Source organism: Poecilia latipinna, unplaced genomic scaffold (genome assembly GCF_001443285.1).
Source record: "Poecilia latipinna isolate Pla-1442-1.1 unplaced genomic scaffold, P_latipinna-1.0 Scaffold1284, whole genome shotgun sequence".
Taxonomy (NCBI): domain Eukaryota; kingdom Metazoa; phylum Chordata; class Actinopteri; order Cyprinodontiformes; family Poeciliidae; genus Poecilia; species Poecilia latipinna.
Window position 1 is genome coordinate 95,466 of NW_015113900.1, and position 23,381 is coordinate 118,846.

At 38.5% G+C, this 23,381-nt stretch overlaps 1 protein-coding gene across 4 annotated transcripts in view; it reads left to right on the plus strand.

Annotated features, from left to right (window-relative positions):
- Positions 1-4,006: 4,006 nt before the first annotated feature.
- Positions 4,007-23,381, plus strand: part of znf574 (zinc finger protein 574) — a 32,126-nt gene continuing 12,751 nt past the window's right edge. Inside the window, exons 1-7 of one of the 4 annotated variants that reach the window (XM_015054887.1) lie at positions 4,007-4,111; positions 7,934-8,091; positions 12,789-13,980; positions 14,780-14,988; positions 15,521-15,700; positions 16,874-16,965; positions 19,999-20,093. In XM_015054887.1, coding sequence (XP_014910373.1) covers positions 7,936-8,091; positions 12,789-13,980; positions 14,780-14,988; positions 15,521-15,700; positions 16,874-16,965; positions 19,999-20,093 — 1,924 coding nt within the window. In that variant the 5' untranslated portion in view covers positions 4,007-4,111; positions 7,934-7,935. Of the gene's footprint in view, positions 4,112-4,162; positions 4,342-7,930; positions 8,092-12,788; positions 13,981-14,779; positions 14,989-15,520; positions 15,701-16,873; positions 16,966-19,998; positions 20,094-23,381 lie in introns of those variants that run through there. The other 3 variants (XM_015054888.1, XM_015054889.1, XM_015054890.1) reach the window with 3 other exon arrangements.

Below are 23,381 nucleotides of genomic sequence, written 5' to 3' on the forward strand. Positions count from 1 at the left end.
ATTAGATGTTGGCACCTCCACATCATTGCATTCAGTTTTTATTCACAATTTGTTTAGTGTCCCAACTTTTTTGGAATCCGGTTTTTAAGATCAAATTAAAACGCAGGCAGACTCTATTTATGATAATTCCGTTTCAATTAAGGGAGCTGTTTATTATTGCACTACATTGTATTTAGGGGTATGTACATTATATTAAGATGCTGTCGTGTGTTTGTTGGGTCAGCCTTTCATTAAAATCAACTCATGCTCTGCAGCTGAATCACTGAAATCTGGGTAAGATTGGCTGGGTGGTGATGCAGTCACACTGGTTGTCATGGGAACCAAGCTAACTCAAATGTCAGTGAGGATATCTCTGACCTCGGCGGGTGAAATATTGCCCTTCCACAGCTGGATCAGATCAGATGTGATTTGGTGGACATGCCGTTTGTTGCTTTTTACTCTGTCTTCTTTTTAATCATCTCAATTATCCATCCCCTTGAATAAAATCTCTCCCTCACTACCTTATTCAGATTTAAAAAAAAAAAAAAAAAAGTGCAGTAAAATAAGAGCTGGCCTTAATGTAGTCTCTGGATGTTCAACATTTTTCTTTCTTTCTCCGTTCACTTATAAATGTTTGCAAGCGCTGGTGGAGCCTTTGCTGCTCCAGGATTCACTAAAACGTTTTGGAGGACCTCTGCCCTTCATCATGGCTGCAGCTCAGGTAAATTCTTCATACAAATGATGTAAAAGACTTGTGCATCACATGGAAAATTAAGTTTAAATTTGTTTCACCCCTATTAAAGATAATACAGTATTTATATAAACCCACAGCCAGCCCAAGGCATAACCAAACTAAGCAGCTTCTTGGCGCCTCCATACCTTTAGGAGACTAACTTCATAAATACTTGAATTTTAACACAAACCGTAGATTTAGAGTTTTAACTTTTGTTAATTAAGAATAGGAATACAATTAATTTTAATTGAATTGTTTTTGGCATAGGTAACTTAAAAGATTTTGAAGTGTTTGACATTTAAATTTCAGATTGGAAAGAAGCAAAAGTGCAGAATAATCTTATGTTTGTGTTACCATGGTTACAATCTGATGTTATGAGTTTAATCTTTGTGTTTAAGTTTGGTTTGTTCACAAATACATCTCACCAAATAATAGCCAATTGACAGTGATTGTTTCTAAGTTTGGTCAGTTAAACCTGGGCTCCTCTCCCAGACCAAATGACCAAATTGGTGCTGGTGATGTTCCTAACAGGAAGAGGGCCTCCTGATGATATTCTGATTAAGGCCTCATTCAACCATGGGCCATGCTGATTGCGCATTTTTTAATGCTTTGAACAAGGGTGAAAGGTACTATTTAAATAAATATTACTATTATTTTTCTATTATTATTACACTTACTAATATTTATGCTGGGATATTTGGGGTAAATCTATTCTATTCTAGTTATACTTCTTTTTTCTATTTATTTTTTCCTTACTTTGCTCCATTTTATGGTTTTTCTATTAATTTACATGCTGGTGGTTTCCCGATTAAGCAATTTAATTCTGATCTGGTCTTGTTTATCTGTGTGAATACATTGTTTTTGGTAAGTCAGTGTAATCTAGTTACATCTGCTTACAAAGGTAAATACTCCTGCCTTGAATATGGTCGTATCTCTGCAAGCTGATGTTTTTGAGGCTAGTTGAAAATGTCTCAACCTAAGCTTTCTTTTTAATTATACTTGTTTACTGCACATTTGATTGCATCTAATTGAACAGCATGTCCAAGAGATGTTCTGTCACGACTTTTCTTGTCTCCTGGTGTAAATCCACATCGTTACAACACAAAACAGACTTTTCACTGAACTAACATACATATTACTCTTGACTTCATGAAAAGCTTGTACTGCAACAGATACACAGATGTTGGCAAAACAACAGAAGACCAAGGAGGTGAAGATGCAGAGCAATCAATGCTGTCTGACAACACTTCCTCTTTCTCCTGGGACCTGCAGTCTCTGAACCGTAACCTCCAAAGAAAAGCCTGCCTGCTAAGCTGTCATCATGCTGATACGATATGACAAGGTTGAATGATGCTGTTCTGCAGTGTGCTGCTCAGACTGGACAGTTTTTGTGGGAGCCAATAAGTGGCTTCTCTGGCAGAATGCCCGGCCGGCTTTTTAATAAAATTTGGAGTCGGGTTAAGCAGTCCGACGGAGCTGCTCATCTTTTCAATCAGACGATGGCCACATTCTTGGAAATTAGTGGAGTGGACCAGTCTATGCATGAACTGACCTGGGTGGAGAATGTCTGACGCAGCAGAATTGAGATACAGCAAACAGCTGGCTGTCCTCTCACTCAGCAAGGGTAATTTAATAAGTGTTTGGGCAAATAGTCAGGTTTACCAGCCCTCTGAGGGGATTCATTCCAGTTATTAACATCACTTTATTAAAAATATGAACTCAGAACCTTCAAATAATGTTTCACCAAACAAAAAGAAAAAAACAAAACATTGATCCACTTCCAAGATATTCAGCACATGCAGCACAATTATAACCACTTACTTACTGAATGAACATGCATTTTGTTGAAATGGAGGGAATATTGACCAGTTTCCAGGTCAAATGGACGAAACAGTCCAAGGGACTTTACATGTTCTCAATGAACTTTCAGCATTTTTTCTGATTATGTCTTCCACTTTCAAGTATTTTATCTTTTTTAAGTATTTGAATCAGGATGTTTATCTCTAAATCCCCCCAAACTCCTGACTTACCATCTACAGGACACCATGAATGACTTCCAGCCCTGGATTTATTTCATGATTTTAAATGTGTCGCTTGTTCCTTTTTAAACTTTAAATACACTTGGATGAAGTCAATCAAACAGGCCTGTGAAAGTTTGTAACTTTAATCCAGTGAAAAACATAATCGAAACTATTACATTTTTATTTAATAAACAGAACATTTTGTTTAGTCCTTCAATGCTTTCATTATTTATTTATTTATTTATTTATTTTTAACTCTTTCGAGTCATTTGGTTCATCTTTGTTGAAACATTTTTACCTGGACACGTGAATTTCACTTTTTTTTCACTACTCTGTTTTATTTTTTGGCTGTTTTAGGTGTACCTGATGTTCTGCTTGAACTTATTGTGCTAATTTTTGTCTAATTTTTTTGTTGGACCACAGATTTACCATGAGAGTTTTGTGGACACACATCCAGGACCCTATCACAAAAGGCACATTGAAATAGATAAGACTAAGAATGATGAAAAGATTAATAATCCAGTTACTTTCAGTACAGGGCTTAGAATAAATGTATAAGGCATAGTGGCAAATTGAGTGTTCCAGGCTCAATTTTCTTGGTAAATATTTGAACCATTGACCTCATAGGATATTTCTATTTTGGTCAGACTGTAAATGCAGAACCTGCAGATGAATAAATGGCTGGATTTACTGATGGATGGATGGATGGATGCAATATTTTCTTAATTCAAACCAGACCCAGAAACCCAGGTGTAAATTCTGGTATTGAGTTAGGTAGCTAAACAAAATAATGGGGTTTGAATGATTTTTCATTGTCAATCATATTTTGTGTTGCTATGTGAAATTTTTTCTGGATAGATAAATGAAAGATTAGTCCTGTGGATCATAAAGAACGTCTGCAAGTATTTTAAATATACTGCTAAAAAAAATAAAGGGAACATTTCACTTTAATTTTGTGTGTGGCTCCAAATCCAGGCCTCCATTGGTTAATAAATTTGATTTCCATTGATGATTTTTGTGTGATTTTGTTGTCAGCACATTCAACTTTGTACAGAACAAAGTATTCAATGAGAATATTTCATTCATTCAGATCTAGGATGTGTTATTTGAGCGTTCCCTTTATTTTTATTTTTTTGATCAGTGTATAAAAACAGGACATTTAAAAAAAAGTAGTAATCTATATCTTTGAATGAATCTACTATTACGGCATTGTCGTTGATGGTGGCGGGCTTTTGGACTACAAAATCCTTGCGGTTTGTAACGTTGAATCCTATTGGTGGACAAAGAGGCACATTCCGCCAATCAGGTTGAGCCTATCAAGAATGAGAAAAAGCTGAAGTTGTTCTATTTCCTCCTCGACGACTAACGTATGTCTGCGGTGAGTTTTGTTATATTATTCTTACTTATTTTAAGCTGTTGTCGTTGTTTTTCGTAAAAAAAATATCGCATTGCTACATTTACCTGTGGTGACTGCATATGGAGGATTTCAACGGGGGGAGACAGCTAATGTTAACTTTTAGTCTGACGCCGCCATTATACCACCGAAGAAGCACATCCCGCCCTCCTTCTTGAGTCTTTTCTTCTTCTTCTTCTCCTCGGTATCAGAAAGTAAGCAGCACTAGTACAAGTTGTAAAACGGGGCACCGACTCCGGCTAATGTGGCATCGACCCTCGTAAAGAAGGCTGGAGCTGGCGGCAGAAGCCGCCTGCCACGCCGGGGACACGTTAGCCATGTTACAAAAAAGATGGCCATGTTAGGAGTGCTGCTCTGCTCATAGATAAAGCCACCGTCTTTAACGGCTGCTAGCCCCGTTTAGCCTGCATTTGAACGGTCATATTAGCTGGCTGTCGCTGCTGATCGGACAACCAAGAACACGGAAACATGAGGGCTTGACATTATGCTAGCATTTTGAAACCATTTATGCTCATAGAATGTCATCAGTATTTTATTTATTTGACAGTTTTGCCCTCTTACCCGTCGCAGTTGACACTAGCTAAGCAGTAAACACAGTGTTGGCTACCATTAGGTCACCCTGCACACTAATGTGACAAATCTCCTAGCTTAAAATTGATACCACGATGAGTCCATTAAGGTACAGTTCACATCTTATTTATACCTTAAAGCTGCATAAAGACTCCCAACTAAATAGTATTCATAATACGCACGTTTATGGCCTCTAAATTGCTATCCTGTTACTTTTGAATCAGTTACATGTTGGTGTTAACCTTAGAGTATTAACAAGACTAAATGGAAGATGTTTCGTAAAGTATAGGTAGTAGCTATAGGAACTATTATAAAATATGAGCAGATAAAACGACTTCAAATAAATACAATAAATGTGAATTTTCACAATAAAACATGTTTTGTTGCACTCAATAAAATTTTTATTGAGAAGTTTAACTTGTTTCAGTCATTCATTTCAAAAAGGAGACTCCTATTGAACAGATGCATATTACACAATTATTTTATTTCAATATTAGTCAATTAACGCTCGAAATTCTCAGAAACTGAACATTGCATTCAACCAGAGGTGGTAGTGTACCCAAAAATTGTGCAAATTCTGGTATTTTAAAAACTAAAATGGAAAAAAAGGCCCTAATTTCTACCAAATCTCTTCCTTCCACCCGATTTTCTGCTTATATACTCACTGATTAATCTTTTTTTAAGCAATGAGGTTTTGTGGCTTATCCTCATTTTTAAAAGGATGTTTTGGGGAATTTTTTTCAGGACAGGTGTCAAGTTTGCAGTCTTCCCCTTGATCTCTTAGCGTACTTGTAAGAACATGCAGTGCAAGGTGCAAAGGTTAAGGCAAATATGGTGTTACCAAAGGAAAATGCACAAAAATCTTCTGAGGGGAATTTCACCTATAAAAGGCTTTAAGGGTGGAAAATGACATGTAGATTTAAAGGTCAATAGCAAAACAGTGGAGAAGAGTAATATGCATTTGAAAATGGATCCTGAATGAAGCATAAGTTAAAAAAAAAAAAAGATTAAGTCTTTATTGAAGAATTTACTTGTTTTTTGTCCATTTTATTTTAAAATGTTCAACATATTTTTAAACATATGTATTTACTTCTCTATTCAGACTTAGGAGGCTTGTAGCACACACAGTAGATTGTAAACTGACACCAGGAAGAACAGCAGATGCAGCATGCTGCTGATGCTAATGAGGATTTCAACCAACATAAACACAAACTTGCTCTAGTACAGGATCAGATGTGACTGTATGTAACTGGAAATGTATCTAACAATATGATTGGATTTAATTGGGTGTGAAATGTAACTGAACCAAATTGGCTTCCCTGTAATTGGTATGAGCTTGAGCCGTTTTTTCCTAAATGTTATATTTGTTGTTAATTGGCACTTTACATACAGACCAAAATGGGTTAAATATGCTGCTATTGAATTTGAGTTTCTGTTTCTGTTTTTGCTTTTAATGCTGTTTGTTGTTTTCTTTTTCCAATATCTTGCCACCACAGACATTACGAATTGATCCCTTTTAAATATCGACTTTTTCTTACAGGTGTGACCGGCTAGTTCTGATTTTGTTTGCAGCGACTAAAATGCTAACTCAACTTTAACTTTATTTAAAACGGTTAACACAGTCCATGAAATAAAAAAATGGAAAAAGTTGCTTAATATGCAGCTTTGAATCCAATAGAAACTGAACATGTGTCTTATTTTAACTAAACCTAAAACAAAATGTATCAAACAAAATGCTGTTGGTTGATGTTTTTCCAGACTGGAAATTATTATTATTGTTATTATTGTCGTTTAATGCATTTAATGACTAGAGAAAAAAATAAATTACATTCTTCATTATCTGAGCTGCCATTCAGAGCCAGTCAAGCAACAATTATTGGATTTCCATGACTGGTGCATTACTAATCTCTTTGCTGAGTGTGTAAAAACACAACAAGGTTTGTTTTTATTCAAACAAACTTTGTTTAAAATCTAAAATGCAGTGATGGACAGAATATTTCCCTTTTGGCCTGTCTGAGAAGGCGCATAAGACCCTTTAAAATCAGAAACATCTGTCCCATGATTGTTCTTCCACAAGCAATGGCCCTAATAAAAATGACGCTTTAAAATAATTGAATCACTTTTAGTTTTTTCCTACATGTTTTCCGGTTCTACTTGTATAAGTAGCAAACCATGGAGCCTAGTCATAGTGATAAAATGCAACGTTTGCAGATGTTTATTCATATGAATTTTCAGCAAACTTTGACTTTTAAAATGCCAATTCTACTCATTTCTAACAACTTTGGTGATAAATAAGCAGGTTTTTACCAAAGAGTTTCAAAAGTCATCATCAAATCTATATTTGAAAGCTTTTGAAATGAATTGAATGCAGTAAATGTAGTAGCCACCAGTCATTTTCACATACATCAAACTGTTAAAACCATATCAAATGTTTAAACCTCAACTCTTATTTCCAAAGATGTGCTTTTGCATTTGGAGCAAACTCTGGAGCAGATCTTACTGTCCAAAAAGATCAACTCTTGCTGAATTATTTAAAGATCTTTCATCAGACTTTCCAACAAAATAATGATCACCGAATATCTGCTGCGTCTTAATATCTCTATATTAATGCAAGTAAATTAAAGAGCCTTTCCTATCTGGAGCTTTTATTTTTTTTTACCCGTATTTTATGCACCATGAGGTTTGATTGGATAGGAAACGCTGCAGAGATTGTGTTTTGATTGTTGCCCCTCTCAGCAGCAGCATGAGTCTGACTGCACCTCCACTGAGACCAATTACAATACGTTTCTAATTGATGTTTAGGCCAAATTTCGTCTCAGACCATGAAATGAAGCCGACAGACAGACAGAGAGAGGGAGGAAGTGTGTGAGGTCTCCTCTTGAGCAGCGACCTGCATGGTGAAAATAACAATCAGCTCAGGCTCAATACGCGATGAGTCATCTTGGCAACTTCAGGAAATCTTGGCTCTTGCTCCCAGGCTTTGTTAAAGTTGCACGCCCTCCTTTTTATCAGTAGAGGGCAATGTTCACAACCGAACTTAAGATACGTTGCTGGGAGAATTTGTACAAGCTTCACGTAGAGATCTCTCTCAAATATTCAAAGCATGGATTAGTTTTGTGAACTGTTGCACCTTTTTTTTTTTTTTATCTTCCACCTAAGCCAGTTTTGTATTTCTGCATCTCTTATGAAATGTTTTGATGTGTTTTCCCCCAGCAGTCATGGAGACCACATCGGTGTACATGTGCTTCCCCTGCTACCAGGAGTTTAATACTCTAGAAGAAGTCCTTCAGCACCAGTTGACATGCACCGCTGAAGAGGATCAGTCCAGCTCATCGGGAGCTGCCCCTGCTGATGTTTCAGTGCTGCAGACACAGGTAAGCACTGGAACATGCAGCGCCTGGTTACTCTGATTCCAATGTGTCGCTATTCATGTGAGTTTTAACTTGGAAACGGAAGCAATAAAATATATGTTTTAGCTGTTTGTCGTTAAATGATCCCATAAGACCTCTGAGTCGCATTTAGAGACTGACATTGAGCTGACAAGTGAATCTGTAGTCATAAAATACAGTTTCCTGCTTCCCATCATACTAATGGCGACCTTGGAGGGATCACTTAAGCACTTAACATTGAGATGTTTGTGGTTATTTACTGGCTCATTTTAAAGGGTCACTTCACATTATTATCTGATTTAGATGTGCTTTGATGTTATAATTTTGACCTCAGATTAACCAGCAGGACTTTATGGATTGTGAGTAATGGGAAAATGTGAGATTTATAATTATGTATGAGATTTTTTATTTTTATTTTTGTGGCGCAATTTTGATGTGTTTTTACTGAAAAAGGTAGAAGTTGCTAAACTGACATGTAAAAATATGTTCTTTATCCTCTTTATTAGAGGCAAGCTGCAGTGACGAGACCTTTTGACCCGTTATTTAAAAACTTTTCAACTATCCTTTGCCACTCAACAGTAGTAACTTCATATTATTGCTTTTCTTGTCTGTCGGAACACCTAAAATGCACAAATATATATTAGTTTATTTATGCATTTTTTTGTGTCAAACACCCACAAGTTTCACCCATTCCCATTCAAACGGCAGCATCTGGTTTCCCTCTGAGGTCTGTGTTGACATCAAAAGAGCAAAAATCTGTTTTTCAACCAAGGTTACACTAAGCCTTTTTTTTTATTAAAGTATGCATATAATTTTCATTTAAATTTACTTGGTTTTGCTTTCTCGCCAACATAACAACAGAATTACTCATTAGCACATTGTTTACTAAAGTAATGAGTCACTAATGAGACAAAGCTGTGTATAACGCTGGAGGAGGAGTGATTATAAAGTTCATAAAGCTATAAGACATGCATACATGTTGTTGGATGCAACTGTTTAATGTAAAAATAACAGTGCAGCTTCTCAAAGCATAAGTTAGATAAGTATGAGTAAGTACTACTCCATTATTTAGCTTCTATTGACTTTACTGCAGATGAAAAAGGCAAAGAGATCAGGGGCAGAAGAGGAGAACATAATCAAAGATGGAGGCCAGATTGAGGTCCACAGTGGCACATTTACATGATATCTGCCGAGTTCAGATGAATCACCAGAATGTTCCCCATGATTCAGTTATAATGAACCGTCTGCTGCTTTAGAAATCTGGGATGATCCAGTTCTTCTGTAGGCGAGTCCACTATCTATGTCACTGTTTCTGGATTTATTCTGCATCCACTTGTTTTTTAATTTGACCACATTTACAATTGAGACTCATACAGATTTTGTTTTGCATGATGTGTTTGTTTTTATTTTCTGTTGTGCTCCATTTACACAACCGTGTTGTGGAGTTTATTCAGTCAGAGCAACATTTCAGTGTTCTAAAATAAGGTTTCTTTTTTTGTGTGCTAAACCTGGACAGATTGAGCCGAGTGTTGGGACAAATGTGGCACTTTATTATTTTTGCCTTTCCCCTGACAGTTTCAAAAAGCCCTGAGGGTTAAAAGCAGTCTCTGTTCCCTCATTTAGCTTCAGGGCATGGCTGTCTGAGCTTGTGCCCGGACTTCCATCCTTTACAATCTTAAACATGCGTCTATAAAACACTGTGACACTTGTGACAGACAGATTGCGTCCTGAGTCGCCAGCGGGAAGAGGAGCATGAGAAATGCTCCAGTCAGTGCCGGTCTATCTCCTGACGGATCATTCGTTGGCCTTCTCATGGATGAAGCAGCTGGAGAAACGCTATAAACCCTCCGTAGCTTATGGCTTCCTGGCACATGATTCGCTATAAGTAGGTTTATTGCGTGTCTACACTCTGCATTAGCTGTTGTGTTGTAATTTCCGCCGCTGTAATGTGACGCTAATTTAAAATCTGGTTGTTAAAGTACAGCGCGTCAGCGGAGAATGCTGTGCAGATCTCTCTGCAGAAAGTTAGAATTGGCTTCTAATTTAAATTTTTTCAGAATTGAACTGAGTTGTTCCCCCAGCCCTTCCTTTATCTTTTCATTTTATTTTCAGATTAGATTAATTTACTTTTTACTTATGTGATTGGGGGAAAAAAAGTCAGAGTGAAGCTCCTAATTTACAGATCGATTTATGTTCCTACCCTCATCTACGGTCAAAAGATCTGGGTAGATATCGAAAGAACGAGATTCACAGGTACGCGGCCAAAACTATCATCCATTATTGTTCTACTGGTATAGTCATGATATTGATCTACAGTCTTTGTGTAGATGGTGTAGATGTGACATAACTTTCTATGTAGCTTTGTACAAAATCTATAACCCTCATAGAAATATTTTATTAAATAAAATAGTGACTAGTTCCTGAAAAAATATATCACTTTGCAAAACTCTTAAGAGGTTGTAGTAAGAGATATTATGATTACCGTATTTTCTGCACTATAAGGCGCACCTTCAATGAATGGCCCATTTTAGAACTTTTTTCATATATAAGGCACTCTGCATTATAAGGCACATAGAATAGACGCTACTGGAAGGGTCCCCAAGTACTTTATATAGTCGGCTGCCCCAGTCATTGTTTCACTCAAGGTGTTGGTGTTGCCATATTGTGCCCAACTGCTTTCTGGGTAACACAGACCAACCGACACTCTGCCGCCGCAGTCTCTGTCTCTCTTCCCCCCCCCGGCTTTAAATGTATAGGGGCTGGTCCCTTGGTAACCCTAGTCGAAGCACCCCGGATGAATGTCTAAAGTCACTTTCTTGACATAAAGAATGTCTACAAAACAGTCCGACTCCAGTCGGCGAGGAGAGCTTTCCGCGACTGGGCCGGGTACGATTGTTAAATTTTCTTCAACATCCAGTTTAGAATTTTTTTCAGTGTGTAAATTTGCCGTTTCAAGACGGAAAATTGGAGTTGTAAACAAAATAGAATACAAACACATGCTATACTTCCTGTTACTTTAACTTGAAAAAAAAAAAACCCTAAAAATCTATTTTTCCTGTTCTTTGCAATTATGTACTTCTTTGATTTGTCACATAAAATACCAGTAAATTTCAGTTATTATGTGACAAAATGGGAAAAATAAGTACAACTAATAAGTGATTTTTTTCCCCTTTAAAATATAAATTAATTTTTTTTTATTTTTTTATTTTTTATTTTGAGAACTGGTGATATGCACGTAACAGTAGTGAGGTTCAAGATTTGACGATATTGTTGCTGTTTAATGGCGCAGCAGGCGGTTCTCAATTTGCATTTGCTTTTGCATTTTTTTCCGCTCTGCTTCCTGTTTAATTACCTGCTTTGCAGTAATTAGGGACTCCAACGGCAGTTGTATTCACTTTACTTGAAGAGTTTCCCAGGCAACAACAGCACCACATCTCAGCTGAATTGATGCCCAAAAAGGTTTCTAAGCATTAAATGTTTTCAGAAGGCTTTAACCAGTCATGTTTTAAAGAATTACTATCATTATTACTAGTGTATTGTGGAAGTGTTGAGTACAAGTCATCAATAGAGGGTACCACATGTGACTCACTTCCTGTTTATTAGGAGTCAGTAGTCCTTTAGGAGAAAAATGCACGTTAATTTTAAGATGTGATTACAATCAGGAGGCTTTTTGAAATGACCCGACCACATCTGAAGGTGGCCTTTATGGCTCATACATCTGAATATCACTACCTCCCACATGTCATTAGTGTGTGACTCATGTTGAACTGGACTGATTGAAGCTGCTCCAGAATTTCTTCATACTTGACCTTGAAACCATATGGAGTGACCTCTTCACCATCGATGGCTCTTCTTTGCGTTGTCTCACAGGGTGAGGCCGTATGAGGGCTACCTGAACCCCTCAGAGGAACCTTTGTTCTGAATACATTCCCCAGCAATGAATGGTCATTTCTCACTGACATAAAGGGAACCTATTGTGCAAAATTCACATTTTACAAGGTTTTTGTACTTCCGTTTGGGTTTTAAGGGCTTCTAAAAACAGTCCAAGAGCCGTTTTTCGGTGTCTGGGAAATAAGCTGTTTCAAAAACCTCTCGATTGTTAAGGCACATTTGAAGGGCATTGTCCAGTTACCTAGCAACGCAAGCTGAGCTCCAGCATGTTTGGTCAGTTAGTGTTTTACCCTTTATGCACTGTACAATGGCTGCTGAAAAAGACAAGTGATTAGTTGTTGACTTACCATCCAGAAACCACTTCCTGCATTTGTGTTGGTACTTCTGCTTTTCAAGCAGAAGAACCAAGAAGTACCAAGTTTCAAGCTGTATAATTGCGCATGTGTTTGCCACCATTTCACATATGAAAACGTTGAGTTGTGGGCGTGGTCAGCATCAGTTTATTTTGATTAAAAGTACCAAGACACCCTCAAACAGATAATTCTGAAAAGAGCTCAAAATAGACAGAACTGACCACACTGAAATCTCATTATGTAAGAATGTAGCCCATAGACCTATCCTAATCTGTTAAAGGAAGCATAATTTAAGAGAAATACAAAGTAAAAATGAACACTGCACGATGGATTTAATTTTTTTTAAAAGGCTAAGCTAGTGTAATTCTCTAAATAAAATAAATGAAGGTTGTGTGAAACACTGAAAAATTATAAAATTGTCTTTTCTCCTTTTCACAGCAACATGTAATAAACATCTCCCGGGGAGTGGTGGACCAACAGGGAGATGGCTTACAGGGCGCTGCCCCAGAGAGCGCCGCCGCTCAGGTCGAAGCCCAGTCGCTTCTTCCCTCTGTGCAGACAATCAAGAAAGAACTGGAGGACATTTCAGATCCCGAAAGGCAAGCAACAGACCAACCCCGAATCCTTTACCAGTGTGGGGATTGCGATAAACTTTTCAAGAGCCTTGAAGAATGGCAGCAGCATCGTAAAGAAGGGACGTGTGAACAAGCTGGGTTCAAATCAGCACCGGACCCCAACGGTGAGCCAGAGGCCTCTGAGAGCCAGGCCGCAGCAGCTGGTCAAGACGATTCTTCTGCCCCGCACAGCGAAAGCAGCAACACCGTCCAACCAGAACCAGAGGAGAACACTGAGGATGGAAGCGAGACGCAACCTCCAGAGACGTCCTCGTCTCAGACCCCAGACGGTCTTGCCGCTGAGGTTTCTGCTTCGGACGATTCGTCTCCAAGGAGGAGAGGCATAACCAAGAAGCCAAAGCCGGAGCCAGTGTTGCTGTGTGTTGACTGCGGCTCGTGTTTCGGTCTGGTGTCTGAGCTGGTGTCCCACCGTAAGACCCAGCACGGCTTCGAGGAGGCTCTGCACCGCTGCTCCGTGTGCGGAGAAAGCTTCCTGAACACCACGCTCTTCCTCTATCACCGCAAGCAGCACAGGCAGAAGGGCGAGGAGACGGTGGCGGTGGTCCCTGAAGTCACACCGGAGGGTTACGCCCTAAACAACGGGGGCAGCACGCAGGATGGCGTTTCTTCTTCCAGCACTGTGACGCGCACGTTTACACAGCCCGAGTTGTTCTTCTGCACCCGCTGTGGGGAGAGCTTTGGAGACGATAAAGGCCTGGCGAAACATCGTAAGGAGAAGCACAGCCTCAGCCAGCCGCTGCACACCTGCTCCTACTGCGGAGACAAATTCATGAACACGACTCAGTTCCTGTACCACCGGCTGCAGCACCGCTTCACCTCAGTGAGCGAGGAGACTCACGAGGTCGAAGTAAGCGACGAGTCAGCCCCCGTCAGCGGTGAGGACGGGGCCCAGAGCTCAAAGAGACTGCTGTCCCCCTCTGCTGGGGAATCGGGGTCTCCCGTTCCGAAGAGGGGCCGGCCTTCATTCAGGATCCTAAGTGCCAGTTCACTACAAGGTCAGTGGAAATCATTGCAGTTTGGCAAATGTACTCATACCTTTTTACTTTTATTTGATGTGTTTTAATGCAGCTTTCTAAGTTAATAAAAAATGATTAGGGGTGCCAATTTAGAGAATTTGTTGGTGCCAATTTCCTTAATCGTGTGAGATCAGGGATTGGTCAATACTTAGATGTGAAGCCGATCTTCATATGTAAGTGAAGATCGGCTCACCAGGGCATGTTTGCAGTTAACAATAGTCACCCCACTGTTTACAACTCAGCGACTTTATTGCTATATTTAGTGACATTTCAGACAAAATACATTGGCATCGGCCAGTCAGGTTTTTTAAAGATGGTTAATCTGCTAAGAAACTGCCATCGGTGCAGCGCTACAAATGATAGATTATTTAACATGCATTTGCATTCAAGTTCCTTTCAGCTGAGACAAAATACTTTGTGGAATCATCATTCGCCATAATTAAATATGCAAGTGTTTTGGGGCATCAGTCTCTGCCAGATTTGGACAACTAATGGCTGAGACATTTGGCTGTTGCTTGGCTTGTCTGGATTTTAGTTACAGCTATCAGAGACCGTCTGAATGCCAATGCACTTTTTGGTTCTAATTTGAAAACTACAATATTCCTTTAATCTTGACAGCTTTGTTGGCACGTCTCATAAAATCCCAATAAAATACACTGACATTTTTAATGGAACGTCCCAATTTTCTTACTAGTCTATAAATGGTTTGCCTGGCACCATAATTAAAAAAAAAAAAAAGATGTCATCCATCTCAACACATCCTGTCTTATGTGATCAGGAACCAAAGCCTCCAAAGACGACTCGGAGGGCAGCGGTGTAGGCGACACGAACAACAAAAACCAGCCTCCACCTGCCAAGCTGCTGCAAGACTGGGCCAGAACGCCGCTGCCCCACGTGTGCCCCTACTGCGGCAAAACCTTCACCAGGCGCGTCTTCCTCCGCACCCACGTCTACAGCCACACCGGCGAGAAGCTCTTCACATGCAAGGTGCCAGTCAGAAAGCCTAATCAAAGTGTCCCTTTCCCTGAACCTGAGGGATGATTTGCTTTGATGTAAAGATCATTTAGGTCGCGCGGCTGACTTTGATGAGATGATGTAATACTTCTAAGTGTGGAGGATGACACAGTTTGAACTTCAGGCCTCATTAAATCTGACAGGTCCCCCTGTGTCTTTGAACAACAGGAAATGTTTTAAAAATTAGATTTGGATTAAGCGTACATATATGCAGTCTGCCAGGTGTGGGCCTCCGTGGATAAACTACAGATTTTATAACAGAAAAAAAAAATCCCTCACGAGTTGTGAAGGCTTTTATGATGAGGATGAAAGGATTTCATCATTACAAAAAAAAAAAAAAAAAATCACATTTTCAGTTGTTTTATAGTCAAAAACATCATTTGTTATTTGCCAAGAGAGCCTTTTCATTATTGCACCCGACTATACACGTGTCTTTGTTTCCCAGCAAGTAATTAAAACTCCTATAATCGTGTATATCTGACTAATCCTCGTTGTTGTTGTGAAGGTGTGCACAAAGTCATTCACCAATTCCCAGAGCCTGCTGCGCCACAGCATGAACCACACAGGCAACAAGCCCTTCTGCTGCGACGTTTGTGGGAAAAGCTTCTCGCAGGCAACCACCCTGAAAAGACATCACCTCATTCACTCGTCAACGGAGCCTCCACGCAAGAGGGGACGCAAACCAGTAAACGCTTTTACCTTTTTCTCCTCAAAACACCGGTTCTGAAATGTGAAGCTGACATTACAGGGCTCTGCAAAAGTAATTTATACTCAGAGATTTTGCACATTTTGTCACCACAAACCGAAACGTGTTTTGTTAAGATTTTATGTGATAAAGCAGAAAATGACAAATTATGATGGAGTATTAAAGCTACGCTAAGAAAATGAAAAAATATAATCCTAGAGTAAACTGTTAATATTACGACTAGTCTTACAATATTATAACTTTATTCTTCTGTTATTATTCAGATGTTTGACTTTATCATCATAATGTTATGTCTTTATGCTAATATTATTTTGACTTTATTCTTGTAATTTTTTTTTTCTTTTGGTTGGTCCTAATGATCCATCATAACAAATAATTATGGAGGTGAATGAAATCTGAACCCTTTTTTAAAATTATTTTTCATTCACAAACAAATGTCTGGAGTCAGTTCTCCTGCAGTTAGATCTATGTGTCTAAAAGTTTTACACATGTAGAGACCCAAAAATATTCTTCACATTAAATGGAGGGGACTCCATGCAGATCAGTTTGCAAATTTTGTTTCTGATTTTCGATACGATTTAGGACTTTCTCCTCACATTTAAACTATTATATTATAATCCTGGCTGTATTCTTGGAGTTCCAGTTTCATTCTCTCGCTGGAGAACAGACTCCCCACAGCATAGTGCTGCCACCACCCTGTTTCACTGTGCAAATGGTTCCTGCAGGGTTAATTTTTTGCCACATTTGTTTTGTCGATAAATTCTCTGAACTGAGCTGTGAATCTCTGCAGCTTCTCCACAGTTACCATGAGCCTCTGGAGGGTGAGATTTATTTACAGACAGATTAACTCTAATTATGTGACTTGTGAAGACAGTTATTTGTAACAGACCTCCCTTTTTGAGTGTTTAGCTATGAAAGGATAGAAAACAACATATCGTTTTCCTTCCAGTTTTCTATTAAACTTGTTTTTGGTCTGTCGTATGAAATGCATTAAATTTTGTTGTAACATCTAAACATGTAGAAAAGTTGAAGGGGTATTCCACAGATGCATTAGCTGTCTAATAGGAGTGCCACTAAATCTATTTTTCACAATGATAACATGTTGGGAAATGGCTTTTTTATTGATCTGCACTATTGTGTCTGTCATCGCAGGCATGTAGCGTTGACAGCGACGGCTCTGCGCTCTTCGCTTGTCCAAACTGTCCCTCACACTTCAGCACTGAAGAACAGCTTAACGACCACAGGTAATAACTCTCTCCTCCTATTATTGTTGTTATTATTATGATGTTTTTTTTGGTCCGTATGTCTGCTGCCGACTACACAATGTCATGCGGTTGTGGGTATTCAGTCATTTTTCTGAACTCTGTTTACATTTCAAATATAGAGCCAGGACAGGATTTAGATAACCTTGGCTCCTCTCATCGGGAACTGTGAGAACTGAGCTGTGTCCGAATGCTGTGCTAGACCTTTAAGCTGTGCAGCAGACATGCAGATGTCTGGGCTCCTTTGAGCCAGAGCCTGTATGTGATTGGCAGCTGGAGGCTCAGTGAATTAAGATGATAATGATAACGGGAAGATGGACCAGCCTGGTCATATCCTCCTTCGCTGACGAGCGGCGAGAATATCAACGCGACAGTGTGTGTTTGTAATACAAATTTGGAAGAACAGAAACGATTACTTACATTTGCACTCAATTTTCTCTTGTTGCACTTGTATCATGTTTGATACAAGTGCAGCGAAATTAAACATGTGCCTTGGTTCTTAAATTACTAAATAGAAATATGTAGACAGCCAGAAAACATAAAAAAGTGACCATCATTTCCAAAGACAGCAAAAACCCATTTTATGCCGATATACAAGTCTGTAAAATCATCAAAAAATGATCTGGACTTGATTCTGTTTACCAAATACTGTATGCCTTTTGAATAAATAACTTACTGCTTTTCATGGAGTCAGACCAAATTCTGCGTTTCATCTTCATTCATGCACACTTTCAGCAAAGAGGTTGCATTGGTTATATTCGAAAGACATTAAAGGCTGTTCGCCATGAAAAAGCTTTTTTTTTTTTTTTTTTAATCGTCTCTGAAATGATTTTGGCAGGACTGAGTTTTTTTCAAACTGGCTGTACTCCATTGATCTGATTAGCTGAAACAAATCAGTGATCAACAGCAAAGGACAGATGGTTCATTTGGTTTCCTGTTTAATATTTTTTTAATGGTTGCCCCTTTAAAAAAAATGTTATCCAAGGACGACTCTCTTAATGGGTCACCACTAGATCGTTTACAACAGTGGCTCCTAAAGCTGGCGATGAGGCACATTAACACGGGTCTGCAGCTCATATTTTGAAATTTAACTTAGAAACAGGACTTGAGAATAGGCTGTCCCTAAATATGAAGTACATTAATGTAATAAAAAGAAAGTATGAATAGTTTTCAGAGCACTTTTTTAATGAATTCATATATTATTTGTTAATGTTGTTTACAGTTTCAGTATGCCCTTGATTAGTTGTCCTGCTAAATGCGCTATACTGCTGTCTGCGCTTTCTTGTGAAAGACAAAGTAGCAATTTTACATTTTCAGTGTTGATTTTCATTTATTTCAAATCACTCGAATGATTGATTTAAAGGAAAAAAGTCACACAATCAAAGCCATCCTGGGTTTTCTGATGATTTTTACATCTGCTTCATATAAACGAACAGCTGGTAAGGTGGAGAGATGCCTTGTCAGAAGTGGTTACTGCTTCAGCGTCGGCTCTCCCTGTTAGTTTTTCTGATTGTCTTTTTAACATGCGACAGAAACCGTCTGGTTTCCAACACTCACCTTGCTTTTCACCTTTGGTACAACTTATTCCAACTTTTCTACCTACCTACTGTTGTTTAAGTTAATGGGGAATAATTTGTGCGTACAGTTTCTGTCAGGATATGGTTTGTAAAACATAAACATCCGCCTGCGTTTGTTCTGATCATGATAAACTGCTGGAACTGCAGCATTTGTTTTTTTTTTTTTTTGGTCCTTCACAGTCCTAATGCGGCATTAGGTGAATACATCCCAACACTTTTCTCCTCCCCTAAGGCTATACTCGGCGTAACATTATGCAATGGATAAATATAGGCTTTCATGTCCTAACTGCGACTCCTCCCAGTTTACTGCTGTTCTTTTATCTTTAGCTGCTATACGCTTAGCTAATGCCTTCATTTGAACGGGAGTACGGCTAAGTACGCACATGCTGGTAATCCTCCCACGAGTGTAGCGAAAAGCAGACCATCACTTCTGTAGCTGGTTTTCACAGGTCTGTAATTTTAAAGTCAGTCTTCAGAGTCTTTTATATTGATCTCGTCTTTTAATTACCTCAGAGGTTTAATTTCTGAGTTCCCACTCAGTCAGGAAAAGTCTGGGATTTGATTGAAGTATTTTCCAGGCCATGTTTGTAGAAACACTTGCAGCTGGAGATTTTACTCTCTCCAACAGCTTTTGTGACCCAAAAAGTACCTTCATCTTATTCAGATTAAACACTATGTGTCTGGGAATGTCAGTATTCAAGTCTTGTTGCAGGTTATTGATTGGATTGAGACCTGGACTTTGACTGGGCCATTTTATCACAGCATTCTGGTTGTATGCTTAAGATCATTCAGCTGCCAGAAAACAAACGCTTTCCCCAGAAAACCGTCTTTTTAAAATCATCTGTATTTTGTAAATGTCGCCTTTTAAATATGATGATCTCATATTTTCATAACCACAGAGGTTAAATTCCTGCCTCTGTAAAGTTGGGAAAACTTTACAGTATCAGAAGAAAATATTTGCCATTTTCAGTTTCCCATTAAATTCAACCCATCCATCCATTTTTCCATCCATGCTCTCTTAATTTGTCTATCTGTTAAGGATGAGAGACATTAACTTCAATGTTTATTAAAATATGTTTGTAATATTTACATTTTATGATGACAGGAGTGATGATAAAGAAAAACTTACTATCACATTCTTCTTTTTGGAATTGCAGAAATAGTCAACTATGCTTAAGTATTTTTTAGCTGGAGATGCTTCCTTTGCTACAAACGATCAAGCGTACACTGAAGTAATACTATGTCATTGCATTTTAAGCAATAAAATGCTTATTTTCCTATTTAAAAATGTGTTATAATATTGCATAAAAAGGTTTAAATGAAAACTGTCGGTGTATTTTATTCGATTAATGATCAGAATAATCACATGTATTTGACATGTAACTTTCCTGTCCCATAATGAATGACAGTTTCATCGTAACCCTGTCTGTCTGAACAGATTGCTCCACACAAGCCACCCGTTCCCTTGCCCTGAATGTGGAGAGCCGTTCAAACGCAGGAAGGAGCTGGACCTTCACTCGCTCATACATCAAGGTGAGCTTAACGGGGCGCATGGAGGCAGCGCGAGTTTGAATGTTTTGTTTCTAAATCCAATCTGTGCTCACGTCTGCCTCTGTGCAACCTTGGTGTTTTTCGCCTTTGATTAGCGGTTCCGTGCAGGAGTAAGAAATTGACAGGATGTGACGAGCATAACAAGAAACCAAATGAAAGCCCATGGCTCACCGTAATGGAAATCAATCAGGGATGATGTTCTTATCAGTACAGCAAACACTGAATTACTATCGATTAATTCAAGGCACTTGATAAATGAACATGTCGGCTTGTGTAGGTGGTCTATCTTTTATTATTTCCACACATGCGGCCGCTTTGTACGCGCATTGTTCTTCTGATGCATGAGGTCACAGACTTTGAATTGATTTGTGTGCCACGAGGAGCGGAGAAGCTGGGCGGAGGTAAATGAACTGGGTCAACATGTTGACACTTCATCTTAATCAGAGGGGTGTTGGCGCTGCAACCTCATTAGTTAAGCTTGAGGAGTCAGCGTCCAGCAGAGGTCAGAGGGATGCGTCTCCTCCGAGAAAGATGATGGGAGAGATTGATCTATTGATCAGCGCGAGGCTTTAAGCTGAGATTGTCCTTATTAAAGGTTTAATTAGAGGGTCCCAGCAGGGAGCAGAGTGCATCTCGCTAATGGGATACACACCGCAGATGGTTAGCAGATTGCAAGATATTGGCATGATGGCCTTTGGACATGACGATGGGGCCGTCAATGCCAGCAGTCCTCTGCCAGCTTTTCTAGAGTGACCCACTGAGAGTTTGGTTTACTTTGCCAAAATGTATGTGGGACACCAGCTGTATAGAGACGAATCGATGAGCCTGAATGCTAAACTGACAAACAAGAAATGCAAGAAACTTTGACAAAGTGAAAGCACTTAGTTTGCTGCTTTGTAAGAATTAGGGAAATAAAACCTTTTATAAATAGATGCTTATGAACTTCGGTAGAGTTTAAAGCATCACCTGCGAAGACTAAACAGAACCGTCTTGATTGTGGATTTGAAAGTATGTAATGAAAAAGATTTTATGTGTGTTCATGTTTGTTAAAAAGTAATCTCATGCGTTTGCTGCTCTTCCTTTGTTTTGTGGCTGTTTTTTTTTTTTTTTTTCCAAAATCTCCCTATTGGTGGTCTGTTTGTTGTGTAATTATTGTTTTTTGTATCGAAGAAAGCTAAAAGTTCAGAAATATTTATTCTTGCTTTATTCTAACCTTCTATAATACTGAAAATTTCTCTCACGTTTTGAACCCAATATATTTTTATTTATGTATTGTGGTGGGATCATTTTTTTATATTAGAATCTTTTGCCAGAAAATCCTAATGTTTGAATGAGCAAAGTATTATTATCTTTGTAGTCAAATTGATCACTGAAGTTAAGGTTTTATCTTAAAATAAAACCTTTGTCATTCAGCCTGTGCTTAACATGAAAATGCTGGGAGCCATAAGCACATCTTTATTTAAAGTGTTGTACACATTTTTATGGTATTTTTTCTTTCTTTTTGCAACATTAAGCACACTAGCAGGCATCACAACCTGCCCCCCCCTTTGGTGTTACTAGTATATTTTTTTTTAGCATAAAATCAGGTAATAAAACTAATTTTTTTTCTGTCCTGAAAGAAACATAAACAGAGTTCCTGTTATGTTAGTCAAGATTTTATAGATCCTAAACAAAGGGCCTAAAGAGGGTGCAGACTCCAAGTCCCAAAACTTAAAACGTTTTCCACTGAAAACATTTATTTAAGTCGTTTAAATTAAAGTTTCTGCAAAGTTTTCAATAGTATTAAAAAACTGCTTCTGTTTTGTAAATTATTTGTCGTTTGGTATTTGGTTGTACCAACTACCAGCTCCTTCGTAATAGAAAAGAATATGAAGATTTAAGGAGGTTTGGCTTGACTTAAAGTAGAAAAGTTACCATTTGAGGACGGGGTCTGGGCGCCTGTGTGAGGGGTACGAACACTAATGTAAGTGTGTGAAATAATCTGTGACCCAGCGTCTACATTGAAGGCAGTGAGCTGCATTAAACCAGCACAAGAAACAAATTGTCCAGAAGAGTCTGCAGACGATCTTAATAATGTGATGCATTAGCAGGTTATCTAGTCAGGACAGGAACCAGTTTTGTCCACTTATGCACTGACCAGCCATTGTGACTCTGTTGACACGTTTTTGTTTGGTATAAATCTTGTCCTCACTGTGAGTTTGGTGCCTTTTCTCCGCTGAGCTGCACCCTTGTCTGACCACGTTTCCTCATCTGCTTTGAATAAATTAAATTTTGAATAAATTAGCAGGCTCACATCTACCTTACATAAACAAAGCACAAGGTTTTTATAATTTGACACTTCAGGGATTTCAGTACCTGAGTGAAACCTGTCGGCAGCTGTTATTAAGGATACGTTACGAAACTCGCATGACGGAACCGAAAAACAACACCTAAAATTAACAACTACATAAAGTTAGTGAGTTGTGACACAAGTCAATTTTGATTAACTTCTTTATTTAGTATAATTACTTTGTTTTAAATGCAGGTAACGATGATTATGAAGATTATTAAGTAGATATAAACTTGTTTTCAGACACAAGGTCAAACAGAATTAGCTAACAACCAAACAGATGCGCATATCTATATTCACCTACAAATAAAATTACATAAAATGTTGTAACAATAACATTAATATTAAATTTACACTCCTGAAACTTGCAGAAATTTTGCATCGACTCTGGAAATGTTTGAGAGGCATTCGCACTTATTAGCTGTCAGTAAACATGACAGATTATGATCCCTGATCAAACCGAATGACTTTCTGCAGGCAGATGTTCATTGACCTTATTAAACCACAGCGGAAAAATAATGCCAAGTCACCAGTTTTCAAAGAAGGTGCGAAATGTTTCTCTGCTTTTATTTTCGACAGGAGTTTAGACACAAACATGCACAGATGTATTTACGAGCCCCACGGATTTTCATCATGGATTTTTAATTTCTTAAGTTTCCAGAGGTGTCACTAAATGTTATAAAACCAATATCCTCTGATCGCAGCAAACCTTCTCTCTTCATGTTGCATATTGGTGGTAAAATTCAGGTTGTGCTGTTGAAGAGGAGCGTTTGGTTTGATGTAGGTGGAAAAGAGACGTGGCGGCAGGTTGGTTGTCGCTCTACCAGGAAGCTATTATCTAACTTTTTAGGGTCGTTTTTTCAAAAAAAAAAAAAAAAAAAAAAAAAAAAACCCCTGACAAACATGGGAAAGGATACCTAATTAAACCGGGGTTTTGTTTT